This window comes from Pteropus alecto, unplaced genomic scaffold (genome assembly GCF_000325575.1).
Source record: "Pteropus alecto unplaced genomic scaffold, ASM32557v1 scaffold24, whole genome shotgun sequence".
Lineage (NCBI taxonomy): Eukaryota > Metazoa > Chordata > Mammalia > Chiroptera > Pteropodidae > Pteropus > Pteropus alecto.
The window spans coordinates 1728639-1751797 of NW_006439192.1; the positions used below are offsets into that span (position 1 = coordinate 1728639).

General features: G+C 33.8%; 1 protein-coding gene and 1 non-coding gene across 3 annotated transcripts in view; both read left to right on the plus strand.

Annotated features, from left to right (window-relative positions):
* Positions 1 to 23159, plus strand: part of KAT6A (lysine acetyltransferase 6A) — a 97843-nt gene that overhangs the window by 39133 nt on the left and 35551 nt on the right. Inside the window, exons 3-8 of one of the 2 annotated variants that reach the window (XM_006916272.3) lie at positions 10770 to 10878; positions 14475 to 14590; positions 15173 to 15254; positions 17513 to 17648; positions 18958 to 19274; positions 22173 to 22291. In XM_006916272.3, the coding sequence (XP_006916334.1) occupies positions 10770 to 10878; positions 14475 to 14590; positions 15173 to 15254; positions 17513 to 17648; positions 18958 to 19274; positions 22173 to 22291 (879 nt within the window). The remainder of the gene's footprint in view (positions 1 to 10769; positions 10879 to 14474; positions 14591 to 15172; positions 15255 to 17512; positions 17649 to 18957; positions 19275 to 22172; positions 22292 to 23159) is intronic. The other variant, XM_015592861.2, reaches the window with a different exon arrangement.
* LOC112483389 lies at positions 23031 to 23149 on the plus strand. Its single transcript, XR_003047627.1, has one exon. It is a non-coding gene; the product is annotated as a 5S ribosomal RNA (ribosomal RNA).

The window sequence follows — 23159 nt, forward strand, 5'->3', positions numbered from 1 at the left end:
ATCAAAGGCTAGATGGAATCTGTCCATATAGCAAATTGCATATGGTGATAGGAATCTGAATTAGAGGAGAGCCATAGTTATATTTAAAAAAAAATAAAATAGGAAAGGACCACAGAAGAAAGGAAAGACAATACCTTGACAGCGTCATATTTGGGTGAATGAAGAAAATGGTATATCACTGACAAACTGAAAGTGGAACTTTCAAATAACTGACAAATATGTGAAAGTTAACTCCACAGTTCCTTAGCACAGAATTTAAATTCAGCAAATATGCATACTGTCATTTTTGATGTTACCTCTGATTAGGAAATAGAAAATTTTTATAGGATCTTGACAGATGATCACTTTCTCATCTAAATTTATAGTAATCTATATACATAATAAAAATTTATATTGAAATTGATCATTACTGATCTAATTATGCTATTTTGTCAGTAATCTTGTTATTGTATCTAATTGTAGAAGTCATTAAATGAAATCATTGTAAGCAATGAATTCAATTTAGTATTCCTAGTAAGGCTTTGTAGTGGCTAATGGGTTATGTTGGAACTGGTTAAAATTATATAAGGTAACCTTACCGTAGACTATAAACAATGGAAAATGGGCTCCTTTCCAGGCCATTCACGTTTTATGATTATAATCTTTTGCAACTGTATACTTTTTTTCCTTATTTATCTATTTATTTATTTTTTAGGTGAGGTAACCCTTGGTCGATCTCACAGATTGCAAGGACCTTATCAGCTTACAATCCCTTATTTTTTTATTTTTTAAAATTTTTTACGCCTATAGCACCTGGTCTTCCTAGGTGGTCTCCCATCCAAGTACTAACCATGCCCGACCCTGCTTAGCTTCCAAGATCAAACAGGACCAGGCTTGTTTGGGGTAGCATGGCCGAAGACTGTATACTTTTGAAGAAAAGATTATCCTAACTATGTTTAATAAGGAGCCATAGAGTGCTTGATAGTACAGTAAACAGGGTGCTGAAGAATTCAAAGAGTTTAAATCCTATCCAAGCACACCTCCCTTGAAGATTATTGAATCTTGGAGGAGAGGCTTTGAGTCAGTAACTGATAAACCTGTTTGGAGCTAAGCACAATTTTGTTGTATTTTAATTTCAGTTAATGCTTATTTAATGCGTATTGTGTGCAAGATGCATAAGAGGTGAATTAAGAGGTCTGGGGTGATTTCTGCTTACCTAGGGCTGTCTTTCTGGAAAACATGAAGAAAAATTGAATTCTAAACTGTCAGAAAGGATTTGAGAGGAGCTTGGGTTCACCCAAGGTCATTCTTAGTGAAGGAGTAAAGAACTGGGTAAAACTGACAGGAGAGCTTACCTGATTGGAAGAGAACAATGTATTTTGTTCAACTTTCTCAACAATATAGAAACACTTTCCAACAAAGTATTAGTTTCCTAAAGTAAACTCTGTGTGCTAGTTTGTTTCCCTTACAATATTGGAAATAACCTTATTATGCAAGTAGTTTCTCAAAAGGCTTACTTTTGAATTTTTTTGGTATGTAAGTGGATAATGCGAATAGTGTTTGTTTTCTAATAATTTGTTGTGTATTTTGATTTGTATTTACTGACATTTATAAGTGCTTTGGAAATGTGAGTACTGCTTCTTTTTTATCTTCTCAAAAATTTATGCTATATTACAGTGCTTACCAAACAGTAATATTCACCAGACTTCTTATGCTTTGGATAGTATTTTGAAAACTTAGCAGTATGTTTTCCCGATGCTCACTCATTGAGCACCATTTTGGTTTCTTTCACTATACCTTGTCTCAGTAATTTTCAGTGGCCATAAAACATGAGAAAATTTGTAGCTTTTAAGAAATTACATATCTTTATTGCCTGTTAGCTTGCGAAATGATCTGTTAGAGGTTTCTGAAGTCGTAAGTCTAAGTTTATGAGTACAGTTTTTTCTCTCAAATTCTGATGGTCACAAATTCTAGATTTATCATTTAATTCAGTCTTGAAATAACTAGAAATAATTACATAAAACAGATTCTTGACTAGCCTTTATGTCAGTGTTTAAGAACATAGACAACATAAAGGTTGATTTGAGTTCCTCAGAAAGTATTAGAAGGTGGAGACAATGACAAGTGTATAATGGCTTAAAAAAGTTAAAGGCAAGTCTTGGGAGAAAAGTAAAAATTGGACTTTATGATGGGACTATCTTAAATGATATATCCGGATATCTAGAAAATGCCATTATATTTAATATTAGTCTAAATGATTGTGTCTAAAAATTATTTTCTTCCATGATATAAACCTCACATAGTAGACATCATTGGGCAAAATTTTTACTGTTGTTGTTTTTAAGAGTTATTTCCAAAAGTTCAACTCAGAATGCTACTCAACTGTCTACTTGTTATTAGAGCATCTACTGTGTATTTGCCTCAATGCTGCCATCTGGTGATTATAATGGAGATCTGAACATGATACTTAAGGCAACCTAAAGCAACAGATGACACAAGGTACAGTCTAAGTGCCTCCTGCCACAAATCAATTTCTACTTTTGAGAAATCGAAAGGAAGTTAGTTGCTGTGGCAAAAATCTAACTCAGTTATCGAGGCCATGAAATTACTTTGTGAGATTACTTAGTAAATATCAGAGCATTTATATATTATTATTATTGAGCTGCTCATTGCTTTATCATATACCAACTTGTTCTGAGATACTACTTTTTCTTATTATTTCTAGTTCTACAAGGTAATTTAATTAATGTACTGAACAACATTTGCTGAATGCATACTATATGCTAGGCACTATTACAGCCCTAAACAAACAGAAATCAGAACCTTCATAAGGTTTACATTTAGTGGGGGACAAATAATAAGATACACATACATGCATAAAATATGTTAATTACATGAAAAGGATTAAGGGAAACGATAAAGCAAGGAAGAGGGATATGAATTGTTGTGGTTGGTGAGTCATCTGAAGTTTCGAAATGTTAGATGGATGGTATGGTCAAAGAAAGCCTTACTGAGAAGGTAACTTTGACTAGAGATCTGAAGGATCTGTGGAAGAGCATTCTAGATAGAAGGAAAGCAAATGCAAAGGTGACTGGAACATCTGACTTGTAAAGAATAAGGAAGCTGGAATAGAATGTAAGAGGGAGAAAGCAATAAGAGATGAAAATAGGAGAGGTGATTGTGTGTGTATTTGGGAGGGGAGTGCAGTTTACCTAGGGCTTTATAGTTCATTTGGCGTTTAATCTGAGATGGAAGTCATTGGACTAGATGGGAGGTTTGGGGCAGCTGAATGACATGCTCTGATCTACTTTTAAACAGGTTCACTCTGGCTGCTGTGTTTCATGGTGTGTAAAATAAAAATGTATGTGCTACAAACATTTTGTTGTTGTTGTTTAATTAGTTGTAGGAATAGATTTACTTTATATCAACATGAGAACAATAAGATAAGGACTAAGCTTGGACAGTTGTAGGAATGATGATTATATGGCATATTGCCTATCTCTATACAGATTTTTAAAAATGTATTAACAATTGATATATTCTTTTGATACAAGGTAATTAAATTCAGCTTGTAAAGTTTGACTTGGAAAATGTTATGAGTATCTCTTCACTGTCCTAAAACCATCTCAGTACATTTTATATTCAAATCTTACAATGAACCCAATGTAATTTTAGTCCTTTTCGCTGATTTTCGCCCTCATTTATATTTTGGGAATAAGAATGATCTGGAGTTGTGATTTTTCATGCTCTAAATATAGTTAGCTATATATTTCTGATTAGCAGTGCCATTTGATTAACAAAGAAAACCTCATAGATTATGTTGTAACCTAGATGACTTATTTAAACCACTTTTTTGTAGCTCATCAACTAAAATGACTAATCCTCACAGTACTGTTATTCTTTCTGAAATTGCACTTTAAAATCCTGAAATTATCAAGTAGTTAAAAAATCATGATCATTGTCAGTAATAGTTTTTCTATGTGGAATCAGTTTTATTTTGGTACCTGAAAAGTTTATCATTTTTATGCTTGGTCCTGTGATATCAAAGAAGAGTCTTCTTTATGAAGTGTTTAGGTTATTAGGTTAAAGAAATACAGCTCAACTGCCATGTGTTACTGAAAACTTATCTATTTCTATATAATTTGAGTGTGTTTGGACCAGTATCTTTATTTGACTTCAAAAAGTTGCTTTTCAGCCTGTCTTATTTTCACATTATAAATATCAGTACTGTTTAAACTTAAGTAAAGTTGTCATTACTGGGAATTATTAGCAAATAGTTTTGTATAATGGGTAGGCAAGATCTAAGACTTTGATCATTTGATAGGTACCAAAATAATTGAGTTACACAGTCTACACAGTTCCAAGTAGTAACCAGACAGCCAGTTTGTCCAAATCATTACCAAATCATTTGATAGGTACCAAATCATTTGATAGGTACCAAAATAATTGAGTTACACAGTCTACACAGTTCCAAGTAGTAACCAGACAGCCAGTTTGTCCAAATCATTACCCACCAACTCCCCAACTTTAATAAGTAGATTTGAATGACCTCAAGTTATTTCGTTTTGGGATAGACAGTATCTCGTAAAATGAAGCCTTGATCATATGTAAAAAATATTAAGAGCAATAATATTATATGGAACATACAGGAACATATAGAGACTGTTTTGATTTCTTAGGTATGGTTTTAAATAACATTTTCTGCCATTAGAAACTTTATTATCTAGTTCTAGATAATAAAAAGATATGTTTGAAGACACAAATTACTACATAGTTTTAATTTTTAAAGACATAGTCTATGCTGAAGAATAACAATCATTTCTTTTTCAGACTTTGTCTTTTCTTCATCCTTGTATGTTCACTCCCTTAAAGTATTTAGCTATATACCTAACATATTTTAATTATGGTAACTTAGTTTGAATTATGATACTGTTCCTGCTCTGCCCTATAGCTCTTTATTATAATGTAAGCTTCTCCATTTCCTCTGTAATTTCAGGTTACATAGCACTCTAGCTGAACTCAACTTTGTTCCTTTTTAGCTAGACTGCTGAAGTAATACAGTGTACTTTATATGTGAAGGTAGTACTACTATTCTACCACTAGTAGGTCTTTATATTGAATTGTGTCCATACCCTCCTAGTAGAGCTACTTTTCCATATTCTTACCCTATTTCATAAAGAGGGTGGGATGGAGAGAGACTCTAGAAGAGTTGATACATTCTTTGGTTTTCACAGCCTCTAAGATGATTGTTGTTCCTTTATTAAACACATTCTCCTGACATGAAGTTCTTCCCATCTACTAGTCCCCCAATCTCTGCTTTTTTTGGGGGGGGGGGCGGGCGGCAGTACTGGCTGTCATTTACCAATATTTTTTTTCTCTAAAACTTTATTCTTATTATTTTTGCTGACGTAAGCACAGTTATATGATTCTTCTAAAATCATGCTTTCCCACCTTCTTGATTTCCTAATTTTGTCAATTTTACTTCTCTCATAGAATGTAAACTCTCATGCAAGTGGGGGCTTTGCCTTTTTCACCACCATACCCTCAAGTGTGTAGAATAGTGCTTACTAAATATTAAAGAATTCATGCACATTTGCCATTTGGGATTTGTTAGCTACAACTTTATACTTAGGAAATCACAAACTAGATCTAAAGTTTCTTTGCTGACCATAATCTTCAATCCTTCTACTTTTCCAGTTCTTTTACTTTCTACTGGACCTTTAGTTCATCAGAATTTCTATAGTACCTTAACTCCTTATACTTTCAGTTTATGATGACCAGCCTCAACTTTGTGGCCAACCATTTTAGAAATATTTGCATTTGCATTCTAGTGGATCTTACCCTTTGGCTTAACTTGTCAGTCTACAGTTTTTTGACTTTGTCAGTCCAAGGCTTTGGGGGTGTTAGGAAATTTGTATAACCATTTTGATTGGAAATCCTACAAATTGATTCTTTCCGATCTTAGCTTTGTTGCTGGGGCTGATTGACAGTTTTATTTTCCATCAGTAATTGATTCCCTATTACCTTCCATATAGAGACTTCCAGACTTTTTCTGTCCTCTAAATGCCCAAATTCATATACTATCTGATACTTTTCTTTAAGCAAGTGACGTTGCCTGCTATTTTAGTGAAAAGAGATAGAGGCCATTTTGCAGGGACTCCATCAACTTTTCTCTCCTGTATTTTGAATTTGCCTCTATGTTATTACATACTTTTCTGATTCTGCCTTGCCTGACGAATGTGTACCCACTATCCATTTTGATAGGAAGGTGTTTTTGTTAACCTGTTCTTAGACCCAGCCAATTTCACCTCTCAGTTTTCTCAGTCAGCTATCAAATTTTCATGTTCTAACCAATCCTTGCCAAACTCTTAGCTAAGGTGATTTAATTTCCTATTTTCCAGAAATGATAAGGCTATCAGAAATTAGCATCCTCAACTTTCCCCTATTCCCATTATCCACAAACAAAATCATCTACATCATCCTATACTACTAAGGCCATGCTGTACCCATGCTTTAAAATCCATCCTCTTTTCTAAACCAGTGTTATACAAGAGAACTTTCTGTAATGATGGAATTGTTCTGTATTTGTGCATTCCAGCACCCTAGTCACTAGCACATGTGACTATTGAGCAGTTGAAATGTAGCTAGTATGACTCAGGAATTAATTTAACCTGATTTTATTTTAAATTTAAATAGCCACATGTTGTAGTACGTACCGTATTGAACAGTGCAGCTCTAAACCTTACTATATAATATCTTCCTGTTATTTCTTGTTTCTCAAATCTCTGACCATGTGTGTCTTCTATATTTAAATAGGTTTAGTTTTTCTCATCTTAAATACCTCACACACATTATAATATAACTCTTTGCCATTTCTTTTTTGCTATCTCCTATCTGCTGTTTGTCCTTTCATGACAGTTTGTTGGTTCCTATGACTTTAGTTCTTATTCTGTCACTGAAAAGGGTGCTTGTTCTCTTAGTGAAGTTTCCAACTATTTCTCAATTGTAGAATCCACTAGATACATTATCTTCCCGACATTGATTGTTGATTGCTCTCTGCTTCTTGAAATTCTTGTGTTTTCACTTCTCTTGGTTGTTTTCTCTCATACTGGTTTTTTTCTGGCCTCTCTCTTTTTTTTTTTTCTCTCTGATGCTTCTAAATGTTGATATTCCTCTATCTCAGACTTCATCTCTCTTCTCTACTCCCCTCCCCAGCTCTCTTCTGTGTTCTACCCACTTTACCTTCTCATTGGGTGCTATCAGTTATTATCTGCATGTGGATGTCTTTTAAATGTTTCTAGCCTATTCTCTCTCTTAAGTTCCAAACTTCAATGTCCAAATCATCATTGATTTTTCTTGTAGAATGTTTTAAAGGTACTACAGTCCTACTTCATACATGTTCATTAATTTAAATTTAACTTTCTAATTCAAATATGCATACAGGAAAGTACACAAATTCTAAGTTTATATCTTAATTATTACATAATATCTATGAAACCACCATCTATGTCAAGAAAAAGAACATTACCAGCACTTCAGAAGTCCCTTTCTAATTCACTACCTGTTCCTTTCCTCCTAAAAGTAACCACTATTCTGACTTAAAACAATATAGAAGTTTTTGAACTTCACATAAAATAATACAGTATACATTCTTTTGTGTTTTCTCTTTCAGTATAGTTTGTGATGTACATCCATGTTGTTGACTGTAATTTGTTTATTTTCGTTACTATTTAATAGTTTACTGTATGGATATAGTACATTTTATCTGTGCAGGCATTGCTAGTTATTTGGCTAATTTTTGTTTGTGTAAATTCTGTTATAAATAATACTCTGATCATTTTTCTATATGTTTTACTGTTTAGGTGCGTATGCATTTCATTTGGATAGTAGTAGACATAGTAGATCATATGGTATTGCCTGTGTTTAAATTTATTAGATAATGTCAAATAATTTTCGGAGCGGTTTTTTTTTCCAATTTATATTTCTGTTAGCAATGTAAGAGATTTCCTGTTATTCTGTTTTCTTATCTACACTAAGTATTGCCAGTCTTCATAATTTTAGCCATTCTTACAGATCTTTGTCCTTGATGGCTAATGAGGTTGAACATCTTATGTTATTGGCCATTTATATATTATTTATGTATTTTCTGTTGTGAATTGCTAGTTGACATTTTCTCCCTGCTTTTCTATTGAGTTGTCTTTCTTTTCCTTATTGATATGTGAGAGTTCTTTAAATATTCTGGATATGAGCCAGTTTTAGTTAAATATGTTGTTAATATCTTTTATTCTGGGGCTTGCCTTTTCACTTCTTTAATGGTATCTAAGTCTTCCATCTTCCTTACTGTACCCCCCCTCCCCCATCAGTTAGCCATCAGATCCTGCCGGTTATGTCTTTTAAATATCTCTTCTGTTTCTTCTCCATTCCTTTTGTCAGTGCCTTAATGCAGGCCCTCATTACTCGTGGCCTGGATTGTATTTCTTCTAATCTGTTTACAACTGCTTATGGAATGGCTTTTCTAAAATTTAAATTTTGTTCATATCACTCCTATGCTTAAAATCTTCTCATGGTACTTAGCGGTTACAGCATAAAGGTCAAAACAAACTTCATGAGATTGCCTCTGCCTTCTCTCTAGGCCTTCTTTAGAGCTTACTTCAAGTTTCTACTCCTGGGTGAAATCTTTCCTGACTTTACCCCCTGGCTCTTTTTTTTTTTTTTTTTCAATTAAAATTTTTAATTGCAGTTGGCATATGATATTATATTAGTTTCAGGTCTACAACATGGTGATTAGACATTTATCACCTGGATGAATCTAGTACCCATCTGACACCATACGTAGTTATGACAATATTATTGACTGTATTTCTTATGCAATCCTTGGTTCTTTTTCATATTTCTTTTTAAAGAAAGAATGTGGTAGTCTTTATTTACCACAGCCACAGTTAAGACAAACTCTAGCTATTCATCTCTAATTTAATTTTTGGTTGAGCAGTACTATTAGTTTGCTTTTGTTGGACAGTTCCATATTGTCATCCAACTCTCTTACAAATCTATTTCCTTTTTAGGCTTTTTCCTCTTCCAGTCACTTACATATTGGTTTTCTTACCTTAGCTCTCTTCTTTCCATTTGTTCTCCATGGGAGAACTCATCAACTCTGATGGCCTTCATGCCATTTTGCATGTATTTAACGTCTAGATTTTTATTTCCAGACCATCTTTCCCTTGAACTCTAGATCTTTATGTAATGTTCATGGTCATTGCTACTTGAATGTTCTATAGGCATTTTAAGCTCAGTAAGTCCCAGACTAAGCTCTTTCCCCCACTCCTTCCAAAATTTGATTTTGTATTTTCTTTAAACACCCCATCAGGTGGGTCTGCCTGACAAATATCTCCAGAATAACTTAAGTCTGGGAAGCCTTTCCTTGATAGCCCCTTTGCCCTCCTTGATTACTTCCTATTTTGTTTCCCATTGTAATACTTTTATCATGGTACCTACAAACATTTTATCTATTCTCCCCAGTAGACTAAAATTATCTTAAGGGCTTTATATTGCTATCCTACATAATGGTTTGCATAAATAGTTGAGAATTGACTGAGAATGCCTCCAGCTAAACACATCTGCAATCAAACTTGTCATCTATTTGCTTTCTGCCTAATTTTCTTCTTAAAGATGACTTACCTTTCACAGTTGATTGTATCACCATTTTTTTCAGTTAAGTTGGTCATGTTTAACTCATGTCCTTTTCTGTCATTTCTACAAGTTGTTGGTTTTTAAGTATATAGCTATTTTTTTTCTATTCCATTTCCTTAGCTTTGGTTCAGGTTCTTATCTTGTATTCACTAGACAGTTACAACTACTGTTTAAATGTTTTATCTATCTTTAGGTTTTCTCCATTTGTCTTTGATATTGTTAATGGAGTTATTTTTCTTAAATACAGATGATCATCTCCTGATTTAGTAACCTTCTGTTCTTTTCCTGCAGGATAAAGTCCAACTTTACATGACATTCAGTGGCAGTCTTCACAGACTGATCTAGCTCTGCCTCCCACCTTGTCCCACCCCCCCAACTTGCCCCCAGCTTATCGCAGAAACTATAGCCTTTAAGTGCTGACCTTAGCAGACTGCGCACCTCAGTTCATCTGTTTATACTACCAGTATTGCCTTATCTCCATGGAGTGAGGGAACAGTGATGTAAAGGAATGTGGAAACCTAGATTTAAACCTGCTTCTAACAATTATTATCTATTGTCCTTGGGCAAGCTTCTTAAGATCCCATAACATAGTGTTTGTACTTAATACACTTTGTCTTCCTCTTTCAACCCTTCTCTTCCAAACCTCAATTGGAGTTTATCTTTCTCACTTATGCAGAGTACTTAACTGTTTCTCTCTTATATCATTTAATGTCTTCTGCCTTATATTATGCTTATTCTTATATATCTTAATCATTCTTCTCCTACATCACATGCCTTTTAGTGGCCAGTACTGTGATTTCTTGTACTTAATTCAGTCGAATTTTTCAATCTTAGGTGAAGGATTTGCTTTGTTTAATCCATACTGTGCCATTTAGTTTCAAAGTGACCAACATGATTGAGATATGGTTTTTTTGGACCAAGGTTGTCACTACAAGGACCAGTTTGTAAAAACTCACCTACTTATTTGAAAATTTAGGAGAGTGATACAGTTATTCTAAAGTTACATATAACTCTTGTAGGAATTTAAAACTGTAATTTTAATGTCTTTATATTAATACTGAAAAAAGTACTAGTGCCTGAGTGAATTGTGTTTTTCTTTACAGCCGGTTGCTGAACCAATTCCCATCTGTAGTTTCTGTCTTGGCACAAAAGAACAAAACCGAGAAAAGAAGCCAGAGGAACTCATCTCCTGTGCTGACTGTGGAAACAGTGGTATGTGATCACCTCTGTTTTTTCTAACACATGCAGTCAGGCTAGAGGGAAGTATGTTTAGCTGAGTTGGTATCCTTGAACCTTATGAAAGTAATATTTTAATTTGGTTCTGGTTTTAGGTAACTTAGATGAGCTTCTAGACAAGGGACAGATTAAAATGTATAGTTGAAATGTTTTATTCAGTTAATTTAAATCAGGTCTTAGGTTTTTTAAATATAAAAAGCTCGTTTTTTCCTGTTGATCTTTCTATTTCACTATCAAACATCTGTTCAAATCACAGCAATCAGTTTAAAGTTATTGCTGGTTTTTTAAAATTATCACTACTTATCTTTCTTGATTTATGCCTCAAGCTTCATGAATAGAACCAGGATGGTTCTATTCTTGACAGAAGCTTATCTGTGTCACATTGGGAAATAGAGTGTTGACACTGCAGTTTAGTGAGCTGTGTAAAATTCTGGGCTCAAAAAGCTTTTGCAAAGTGTCTCCTAGTTTGTCAAGTCCATAGATATTCTTGGTCTATATTTTAACAACCTACAAGGCTTTGCAGGAAGATCTTAGTTAACCAGCATTATCTTTGATCATTGGTGTAATTTTCAATGTTTTATATCAGTAACAATCAAGATTTATTCCAGAAATCAGAAAACATCAGATACAAGAGGAAAAGAATTTAGTATTACAATCAAGTATTTGTAAAATTGTTGGAAGAGCTGAGGCAAGCTCTAGGCTGGGCTTAAAAGGACCGATTCTTGGGACATTGTAGAACTGACCTACCAGGGTGTCACTGTATCTGCCTCCATCTGGAAGAAGTGGAAGTGAGATGCTACTGCAGTTGGATTCTGAAATTCTGAATTTGGCCATCATCACAACTGTGTCTAGGTAGCCATGAAGGTGAACAGTGGATACGGATATTTTCATGACTGCTTATCGTTAAAAAACAGTACGAGGAGGAAGATGGTCTTTGCTTCATATCTGCCTTTCAGAAATCACTCAAACACATCCAGTTGGTAGAACTTCACTCATATCTAGATCCTAGCAGCAAAAGAGTTTAGGAAGTACAGCTTTAGCTTTTCAGTTTTTATATATAGAAGGCATTAGAAGAAGGTTGGGAAAAGATCGTGCGTAGTAGGTGACCGTATTCAACATAATATCACAAACCAAAATGAACTCTGGATGGATTTCACAGTTAAATATAAACCATAAAATCATAGAAGGTAAGATTAAAATATAGGACATGCCATACAATGCAGTAATTGCCAAACTATTTTAGTAGTGGAACCCTTGAGAAATCTAATGGGAACCCAAGTATATAAAACAAGTAAAAATGAATCTGCTCTAGGTGAGCTAAGAATGAAGTGGGGCCAGGAGGGGGGTTGTGTTATTGCCCTGCCTTCTCAGAAGCACTGTATTTGAGGTGGTCTCAGAGTTTCTGTAGAGGAAACTTATAGAGCTAGTAGGATAAATATTATCTACTACTGTAGAAAAAAATTACTCTGAGACTTAGCAACTAAAAGCAATAACAAACATTTTTTATTTCATAACTTTCTATGGGTCAAGAGTGGCTTACCTGGGTGATTTTGACTTGGGATCTTTAATGAGTTTGCAATCAAGATTTCAGCTGGTGCGTCAGTCATCTGAAGGCTTCCATGATGAATCACTTAACTGGCTGGTAAATTAGTGCTGCCAATTGGCAAAATGTCTCAGTTCTCTGCCTTGTGGTCCTTTTCATAGGGCTGCATGTGTGTTCACAATGTGGCAGCTAAATTCCCCCAAGCACATATCTGAGAAAGAGCAAGTTAGAATCTGCAATATTAACCTAGCCTTAGAAGTCACACTGTCATTTCAGCAATATCCTATTGGTTACACAGATCAGCTATATTCATTGTGGGAGTGAATTACGCAAAGGTGTGAATTGGTATTCTTGCCAGGAGGTGAGAATGATTGGAAGGCAGCTTGGAACCTGGCTATCAAAATAACCAAGGAAGAAAAGTATGGACATAGTTCAATTTATGAAATTTTCCAAATTGAGAACTAACCTACCCCAATTTTTTTTAAAAAGCAATAATTGTTTAGGGAAACTAATTGTGTTAAAAATGGCAAAGGCTCAAAAACTATAAAGTATAAAGAGCATGTTTATATTTCTAAACATAAAACCTAAGGGTCAGAGCCTATGAACAAGCAGTGTATATGAGAGAAAGTTAGTAATTGAGCATATAAAAAAATATTTTACCCAAATAATAGGAATGCACATCAAAGCAGCAATGAAGTGTCATTTCATAGCTATTATGATAATAAAAATTAAAACATAAGAGAATCCAAACCTAGAGCTGATAAAATTGTGGTGAAACTTTGCTGGTGGCACTGAATGTATCATAGGGTTTGGAACATGTTTTGGCAGTGCATGTCTACCTGTCAGGCTGTAAAAATTTTTCATTTCACTTATCAACCTCACTTTTAGGAATTTATTGTAAGAACTGATTTAAAAGAAGAAAATCTATAAACATGAAATAATTTAGTATTCTAACAATTTAAGTATACTAACAGTTTAAGTATTTAACAATAAGGAAATGGTCAGGTAGGTTATAATGTATCAACTCAGTAGAATATAATCAGTTTAAAGAATATAAAGTTTACTTGAATAAAATTTTGAAGAAAAAACAAAACTATTTATACCCTATAGTTAAAACCATGCAAGAGCTTTTAGCTAGTTTAAAAAGGAAAAGTAGAACAGGAAAATGACTATTCTAGGATGATGAGGTTATAAATGAGATTTTACATCTCTTCTCCCATTTTTATTTAATGTTAGTGATATTTGGATGAGAAACTTCTTACCATCCTATAAAAGAGTTATTTAAGAATAGAAAAGAAAGAGAAAATAATTTAACCAGCTTGTTGTCTCACCAAAGAAAAATAAACATAACCAAATATTAGAATAAAGGGACAAATCTTTTCAGAGTTGAGGGCAAATTGGCTACTCTAAATTTTTGAGAATCAGACTGATACTAATTGTTGGAAGAAGAAATTTTTTTTGTTACTTCTAATTCTGATCACAGTAGAAATATTGCTTAAGTTTTAGTTTTAGCTTGAGTGCCTTAAATCATGAGCAGATAACTCAGTTTAGATTATAGGATTTTATTATATATTTTTTAATTATAAGTGTAACATGTTAACTGTTAAAAAAAATTGAGAGCACGGAAGGGTGCAGTGAATGTAAAGTCCTTCTCCTTCAAAATGTTTATAGTTCCATATCCTAAGATGTTATAATTTAAACCATTTTTGAGTATTCTTTCAGAAATGGCCTGTATTCATATGCATACAAACATGTGTACATACATAATGCTTTAATGCAGGCTTAATAAAAGTTTGGAGTTTGTCAAGTTTTTTACAGTCAAATTTGTGGGAGTATGTACTAAATTCTATTTAGCATTGATGAAACTGAATTGGAGTACATATCCTGATAAGACATATATGGCAAGCTTCCAGGAGCATCTTGTTTTCTTTGATATATGTTTTAAGATAATTGCCTTTTTCTACATAATTCTTTTAATACAATTACAAAATGATTCTTGTTTCATTTGTGAATTTTTCCCTCTTATTAGGTCATCCATCCTGTTTAAAGTTTTCCCCTGAACTAACGGTTAGAGTGAAGGCCTTACGGTGGCAGTGCATCGAGTGTAAAACCTGTAGCTCTTGTCGAGATCAAGGCAAAAATGCAGTGAGTATCTTCACCTTCCGATATAAACATTTCACTTAGAAATAGAATGTACAACAGATATATTCCTCCAAGTATTGTTGGTTAATTTTTAGTCACTTGGTCCAGCAGAATTTAGAATAGCCTCTTAAAATTAGATATTAATAGTTTAGTATACTTGTTCATTGAGACTTGGATTATTTATTTCTCGGTAATTTCTAAAGTACCTTAATAGAAATTTGCAGAGAGACTATAAGTTATTTTAAAGAAATATTCTGAAATTTGTTTGAGTAGCATGGAGGCATTCAGTTAGTATATTAGTTACAAATTGTCCTTTTTTGTTATTAAGTCAGACTGAAGTGAGCTTATATCTGGTTACTGGGTAAACTTGAAAGTATGAAACTAGTTCTTTATTAAAAATTGGATGAAGCAAAACTTTTTGCTCAGACTGTCCATTTACTTAATACAAATTAAGGAAACTTTTGCTGTTACAATAAATAAAGTCTCCTTAATAAGGTCATTGAAGCTTCCTAGGTTTTATGAAGTCATGATCTGATATAGTCCTGTTTCATAAAGTTAAGCAGAACTGTTCTTTCTCTTTTTTAGGATAACATGCTCTTTTGTGATTCATGTGACCGAGGTTTTCATATGGAGTGTTGTGATCCTCCACTCACCCGGATGCCAAAAGGTGAGAAATAGTTTCTGCAATGAAACTGGCAATATAAAGGGGCATGATAATGAAAGCACTTTTTATCTGCTTTGTTAAAATGAAAGAGTAATTTGCACCTTTTATTTGGGTTGTATAAGTAGAAAGAGAGCTTCACCTTAAAGGTGGGGACAGTCTTTCTGTTTAGGTGCCCTAACATTCTTATGTGCTATGGATTTATTATTATTTTCCTCTGTTTTCAGTAGTTAGGCATCCATGGAGGCTGAAGTGGTTCATTTGTAAATATTTGCCAGTCCTGTATCTAGAGGACAAAATACTTGCCTTATATGATATTTTGAAATATCTCTTTCTTTAAAGAAAGAATTAAAATTGTATTAGGTCATATTGATTATATCACTGCTCATCATTTTTGAGGGACCTAGAGCTATTAGAGTCTCTGGTTTATTCAAAACGTAAAAAAAAACTTTAGTGAATAATTTTCAAACAAATAATTGCCCAAATCATAAGAGTACAGCTTAATGTTATTCTGTTTTTACCCCTGTTCCTTGAAAAATATTTAGTTGAGATATACTTGCCTGTTGATTGGACTTTCATCCTATTATATACTTAAAATTTCTTTAAAAAAATCTAGTTAGTGACCCCTGCTTTGTCTTATCACAGATTTTCAACTCTGATTTTGTGATTTATATGTTTCTTAAGTAAAATGCTTGTAGGATTTTTTATAATGTCTATTTGGAGAAAGTTTTCCTGTTGATGGCAAGAGACTCAACCTTAGGTGTAGCCAAGTTGTTCCACTTTAGGATCTTACTTGAGTCCCTCTTGTATCACTCTATTGTTTGCTACCTTTTGAAAAGTCTTAAATTTATATGTATTGGAAGAGTAAATACCCGCTTTCCTGCCTCTCCATTCACTTGAAATCTGAGCAAAAGGCCTTCTAAGAATCATTCAAGATGAAGATTTTCTTAGAACTTAATTCCTGCATTTTTAATGCTTACCAAAGTAGTTTTATAGCAGCTTAAAGCAGGAAACATTTTATTTTGAAATAATTTCAGACTTACAGAAAAATAGTAAAAATAGTAGTTCTCATTGTACCCTTACCCAGCTTTCCCTAATGTTGACATCTTACAAAACCATAGTACAATTATTGAACTAACATTGATATGATATAATTAACTAATCTTCAGACTTTATTTGAATTTCTGATTCAGAATTCAATCTGGGATCTCATGTTACGTTTAGTTGTCATATTTCCTTAGTCTCTTCCAGTCAGGTTTAATTCATCAGACTTTGTCTTTGAGAAACCTTAACACTTTTGAAGAGTATATACTGGTCAGTTATTTTATAGAAAGTCGTTCAATTTGAGGTTTTGTCTCTTTATCATGATTAGATCGAGGTTATAAAGTTTGACAAGAGTACTCCAGAAGCGATGGTGTGCCCTTGTCAGTGTGTCATAACGGGTTTTTATACTGGTATGTCGTATTACTAGAAACATTAACTTTGATCACTTGATTACAGTGAAAAAACCTGACAGACACTTTAAAGTTACTCTTTTTCTGCTTTGCCCACTAAAGCATTCATCTGTGATTCTTGCTTACACTAATTTTTATCGTGGTATTTGCATAATGATTTTTCTGTTTTTATCATTCTTTCTACATATATTAATTGGAATTATTCTGTAAGGAAGAGCCATCCTTTTTTCTCATTTATTTATTTGTTTATTATTTATATAATTCTGGACTCACCACATTTATTCTATCGGTTATAACCCATTGCTGTGATTATTTCTTTTTTTTGCTTGGATGGACCCAGATTGGACTATTTGGAGCTCCTTTAAGTTGGTTCCTACATTCTTTTGATGTGCCTTCGTCTTTTGAGCACTTCTTTATTTTCTGGCATCACAAGATATTCCAGGATATCTTGTATTTTCTCTGTTTCAGTCCTGGAATCAGCTATTACTCTATGGAAACCTGGCTTCCTTTTTTGTAGAATGGTAATTAAAAACCAATATCTGGGTGCTAGTTTAGAGCAGGGATTTTTAACTGAGGATCAGTGAACTTCAACTATGTGTGGACTTCAGGATATTTGTGAATCCCTTCCAATTGCTTGTAGAATTTTGTGTTTATATGTTTTCATGTGTATTTTTCTGGGGGCTTTAATCAGATTTTCAAGTAAAAGCCCTTGACCTGAAAAAGGTTAAGAACTACTGGCTTGGAGTATCTGAACTATTGTGATATATTTATATCCATTGTGTTTTTATATGGAATATTCTTTCTTTATAGGCATGTGGATATGTCAGATATGTCGGCCTAGGAAAAAAGGACGAAAACTTCTACAGAAGAAGGCGGCACAGATAAAACGGCGCTATGCTAATCCAATAGGACGTCCAAAAAACAGGTTAAAGAAACAAAACACGGTGTAAGTTGTACTTGTGGCAAGGTGAGGGGAGAAAAGGATAGGGCCTTCTCTGTAGTGTAGGATTCACTTGTTTGCTTTATGAAAAAAATTTCAATTGTTACAACTAGCACTTTTATATAATAATAATGGCTAACACTTAAGTGAGCCTTTATTAAAGTGCCAAGGCACACTTAATTTAGCCCTTATTAAAGTGCTTTATGTGTGTTAGATCATTTAATTCTCCGAACAACTAAATGGAGAAGGTACTGTTACTGTCATTTTTCAGTCAGAAACTGCAGCATAGCATAGAGAGATTAACTTGCACAAGTTTATAGTAAATATTGAACTACGATTAAAAGCCGAGTAGGCTAGCACTGATGCCTGGCCTTGACACTTTTGCCTTATATAAAAAATAAGAAGGAAAAATGTTATTGTAGCATTTCACAGATATTTCTCCTGATATTAGTCTTAGTAGTTTATTTCTATTAGATGTACAGATTACTGGATTGCTTCTTTTCAGGTCATAGCTAAGTGCCATTTTTATATCCTGATGTAAAAAAAATGTGAGTTTTTCATCTATTAGCAGAAATCAGGATATAATTATCCCTTGTGGACTAGGAAACTGGGCTATGTCTGGAGGAGGTGGGGCAAGATTCAGTAGCTAATTCTATCTTTTTATTTCAGTATCTCTAAGGTAATTCACTTTTGATGATATGTAAAATATCTATAGGCTTGTAAACCTCTCTAGTCTCAAAAATTTTACCCACCACTTGAGTCTGTCTTGAAGGTGATATAACTGAAATAAATGAAATATACAGAACAAGTATTATAATTCATATTTTAAATCTTAAGCTTTGATTTTCCTGTAAAATCATCTTTTGATTTCTCACTTTTATACAATAACCCATCTATGTGTTTAGAGGGAAAAGTGTAAGTCTGAGTTGGTGCAGAGATCACAGGGCTGTATACTTGGAAGGATCTTACTTGTTCTCTGGTCCAACTCTCATTTTACAGATGAAGACACTGATATTTAGAGAGAATGTAATTTTTCCAAGATGTACAGCTAGTAAGTGACAGAATTATGACTCAAACATTCCCTTCTGATTCCTAGCCTAGGATTCTTTTTACTATTAAATAACTAGGCTTCTTGGAAATAGAAGTTTTTAATAATAATATTACTTTTTCATATAATATTTATGGAATAGTCTTAACAATGCAGATTTTTTTTATAAAGCTACAGGTTTTTTACTAATTATATGTTATATATTAAGTAAAAACCTTATAAAAATTTCTTTTTACTAGTTACCCTTTTCCCTGTTTGATTCTTTAGATCAAAATGTTCCTTCAGCAAAGTTCGAACTGGGCCTGGAAGGGGCCGGAAACGTAAAATCACTATCTCCAGCCAATCTGCGTCATCATCAGAAGAAGGATATTTAGAGCGAATAGATGGCTTGGACTTCTGCAGAGATAGCAGTGTCCCCTTGAAGTTCAACAAGAAAACCAAAGGGCTTATTGATGGCCTTACCAAATTCTTCACCCCTTCCCCTGATGGGCGGAAACCTCGAGGGGAAGTGGTAGACTACTCTGAGCAATATAGAATCAGGAAAAAGGGCAACAGAAAATCAAGCACTTCAGATTGGCCCACAGGTAAAAGTTTGTTCACTTAGAAACAAAAAATATTTCAGAGTGTATTATTTGGAATAACACTAGTTATCTGGAATAGATTTATATTTGGTTATTAAAAATTGGTTAAGAAATAAAAGAATGTATTAAAGATACATATTTAATGATACTAAGGTGATAACTGGCAAGAATTTAGATGCTAGACTTGAAGTTGCGGAATCAGTAAGTAGGAGCTCTTAGACAAAAGAAGGTGCTTTTTTTTTTTTTGGTAGAACCACAAAGAATCTGCCTACAGAAATCTGGGCTATAATCTTGAATCAAGGAAAACTTTACATTTCATAAATTACAAAATAAATCATATGTTGAATATCACTGTGCTGACTTTATTCCTGAGAGGAAATTAGAAAGAGTATGGGTGGATAACATGCTGTTGACTTAAGCATAAGGAAAATACCAAAATATATGCAAATATGATAAGGTCAGTGATTTTTTTACTTCAAATCTTGGCAAATATAGTTGTAATTTTTCATGGTTTACACTTGAGAGGGAGCGAGAGCGAGTGAGAGCGAGAGAGAGAGGGAGAGAGGGGGAGAGAGAGAGAGAGAGAGAGAGGAGAGAGAGAGAGAGAGAGAGTGTGTGAGTGCGCGCGAGTGCGAGTGCTAGAGAGAGAGCAAGCTCATACACCATAGCTTCACGCGCGCGCGAGAGCGAGCACGCGAGTGCGAGCGCTAGAGAGAGAGCAAGCTCATACACCATAGCTTCAGGCCATTTGCTCATGTATATCAGGCTAAGTTCCTTAGTTTTCAAAGTAGAAAACATCTGTGGAGAAGACTTAATAGTGTAGCAGGTAATTCAGGTTAGAGGGGAAATTTTTGATTAGCTCTCCAAATAATTAAAGCTTAAATTAGCCTTATTGCTATTGTATGCTTTGTTAGAGAACCTAATCCTGTGAAGGAAGTAGAAGGGGCTCTGAGGAAAGTTGAAGAATGAGAATGGACTTTTTTTAATCATAAGACTGTTTTGTCTCATGTAGTGTAAGAGAATCTACCTTTGATTTCCTTCCCCTGAATGTCCCGTTGGTGATTGTATTCACAGCTTCCTCATTCTATGTAACTGATTGGTCCAGTACAGAAGAGAAAATTCTCGTCATTGTTAGGAACCCCCTTTTAATGCTGTATTGATCTGCTTCCCACCAGAGTGTCAATCAACTAATTACTCTTTAAGCATTTAAGTACTTTCTGTGTCTTTATCAGCCATGTACACTGTAGATAAGCTCCAGTCTGAGCATGTTTATCCAAGAAAATATGCAAGCCTTTTAGTTTGAACTTAGAATCTCATAAAGCAGATCCTGATGAAAGGCATTTTTGAATTAACCATTTCACTGGAGATGGATTATTAGAAGAATCTGCTGGAAAGTTTTGGAAATAGAAATTATTGGAGCAAATGCATAAAGCATATGGAGAACCAGTATTGAGCTTTAGGCATTGGTGTGATTTTTTTTTTGCTTTAATTAGCTGCCATTTTCTTTTATGAATTTTAAAGTTTAAGGAACAGTCTGCACCATCTGATAACAAATGCTACTGAATGTTGTACTAGATCGATGCCTGCATCCATCTGTGTCATGCACTAGGGGGCATTAAAGTCACGTAGTATCTTTAGATTATACATACATTTTTTAGTTTGTATAAAACTTTTATATGTATTGTATTGCTTTTATATGTATTGTAATAAAATGCTTTTATATGTATTGTAATATATTAAAATATAATCTCTTTTAATGAAGATCAAATTTGGTTGTGTAATATTTTTAAGAAGCTCTAAGACAGTTCAAGGTTTTCCTAATAAGATGGATACGATTTGTACATATTCTTTATTGACTAGTATCTTTCTAGGAGTCAGTTTAGTGCTATCCTCTTCTCTGTTATATAAATATTGTGAACAGTGAGTCCTTGTCCTTTTTCTTATACTAAATGAATAAAAGACATCCTATGTGTGCAGTTGATAGGAAAAGAACTATCTCACTAATTGGTCTTTTCAGCCACACTCATACAAAGAGGAAATGAATCTATAAGCAGTGACATCTTCAAATGCAAAGGATAAGGATCTACATAAGTCCCCAATACTCCTTCACTAATTTCTTGGTCCATTTGAGGAAGATACATCATTTAGTAGATTGATTATTATAATTTCGAATACCCAGAGGATTATCACCCTCTGGGTGATATGATCCTCAGGTTCGTAGAGTTCATACTTTAAAAGGGGTGTTATGATCCTCAGGTTCGTAGAGTTCATACTTTAAAAGGGGACTCCCGATATGAAGGAAGTTGGTACTTCTAGACATCAGTTAAGATGGCTATTTCAAAGGTTATGCTTTTGCTGAGATAAGAATGTATTGACCTTATGTCGATTGCAGGGTCATTGAGAATTTTAAAAGGAGCAAATTTCCCTATTTTCCTCCCAGATGATGAAAAATATGTCTTACTTTAACATAAACTTTTTCCATACTGCCCAAAATGGAAAAACAGTATTTGAATGTTATGTTAAACTTATAATAAAAATAGTATGTTCATATTATTTCAAAATAAATTTCATACCCCTTAGACCTTTTTTCCGGTCTCCTTTTATACGTATTGCAATATATTAAAATATAATCTCTTTTAATGAAGATCAAATTTGGTTGTGTAATATTTTTAAGAAGCTCTAAGACAGTTCAAGGTTTTCCTAATAAGATGGATACGATTTGTACATATTCTTTATTGACTAGTACCTTTCTAGGAGTCAGTTTAGTGCTGTCTTCTTCTCTGTTATATAAATAATATTGAGGTCTTCAAACTGAACCAAAGACTTCTGAAATTTTTTTCTAGTTAATGTATTAAATTAAGGATAGTATTAATAATGTATGAACTTTTTCTTTATGTGTAGACAATCAGGATGGCTGGGACGGCAAACAAGAAAGTGAGGAACGGCTTTTTGGGAGCCAGGAAATCATGACTGAGAAAGATATGGAGTTATTTCGTGATATCCAAGAACAAGCACTGCAGGTAAAGTTGGATATTCAGATTGGGCAATCAAATAATTTGTTCACGTATGAGAAATAGGATTAATTATATTGTGGGTAAGCAATAATAGCAGTTTATTCATCTGATCTATGAACATTCTATCATGCTTCTTCTCTGTAAAATTATTTTCCTTCTGTAAGTTAGGGCTTGGGTATTTATTGTAATTATAATGCAAAACTACTGAATGATTTTTAACAAGGAAATAGGATCATATTTGCAATAAAAATTGTTTTTTGTTGGCCACCGTATGAAGAATGGATTGGAATTAGTTAAGAATGGATAATAGGGAAATCAATTTCGAGGCTTTTTCAATGATCCAGATGAAAGAAGATAGCAACTTAGACTAGAGAGGTGGAAATCAAATGGGAGAGACGTAGATGGATTTAGAACATATTTTAGAGATGGAATTGACAGAACTTGGTGACAGATTTGATGTGTAATTTGAAGGAGCAAGAGGTCATTAAGGATGACTCCCAAGTTCTCTGAATTAATGTATTAGAGAAAGTGGGTTAAAGCCAATGGGAAAGTTACTATTGGATCAAATTAGAGGATGTTTTGAATAATAAATGCATTCATAAAGATATTGCACAAAGTCATTTTTGAGAGCCTAGATATGGCTGAGCCTAGATATGGTTTCAACCTTTGTTTCAAAAAATTTGCAGGAAGATTTTATTATAGGGTCTTAGGAAGTCTTACAGTTGTACTATTAAGAGATAAATGAGTCTACAGCCATGCCACCCTGAACAAGCCTGATCCCATCTGCTCTCAGAAGCTAAGCAGGGTCGGGCCTGGCTAGTATTTGGATGGGTGACCACCTAGGAAGACCAGGTGCTGTAGGCGTAAAAAATAA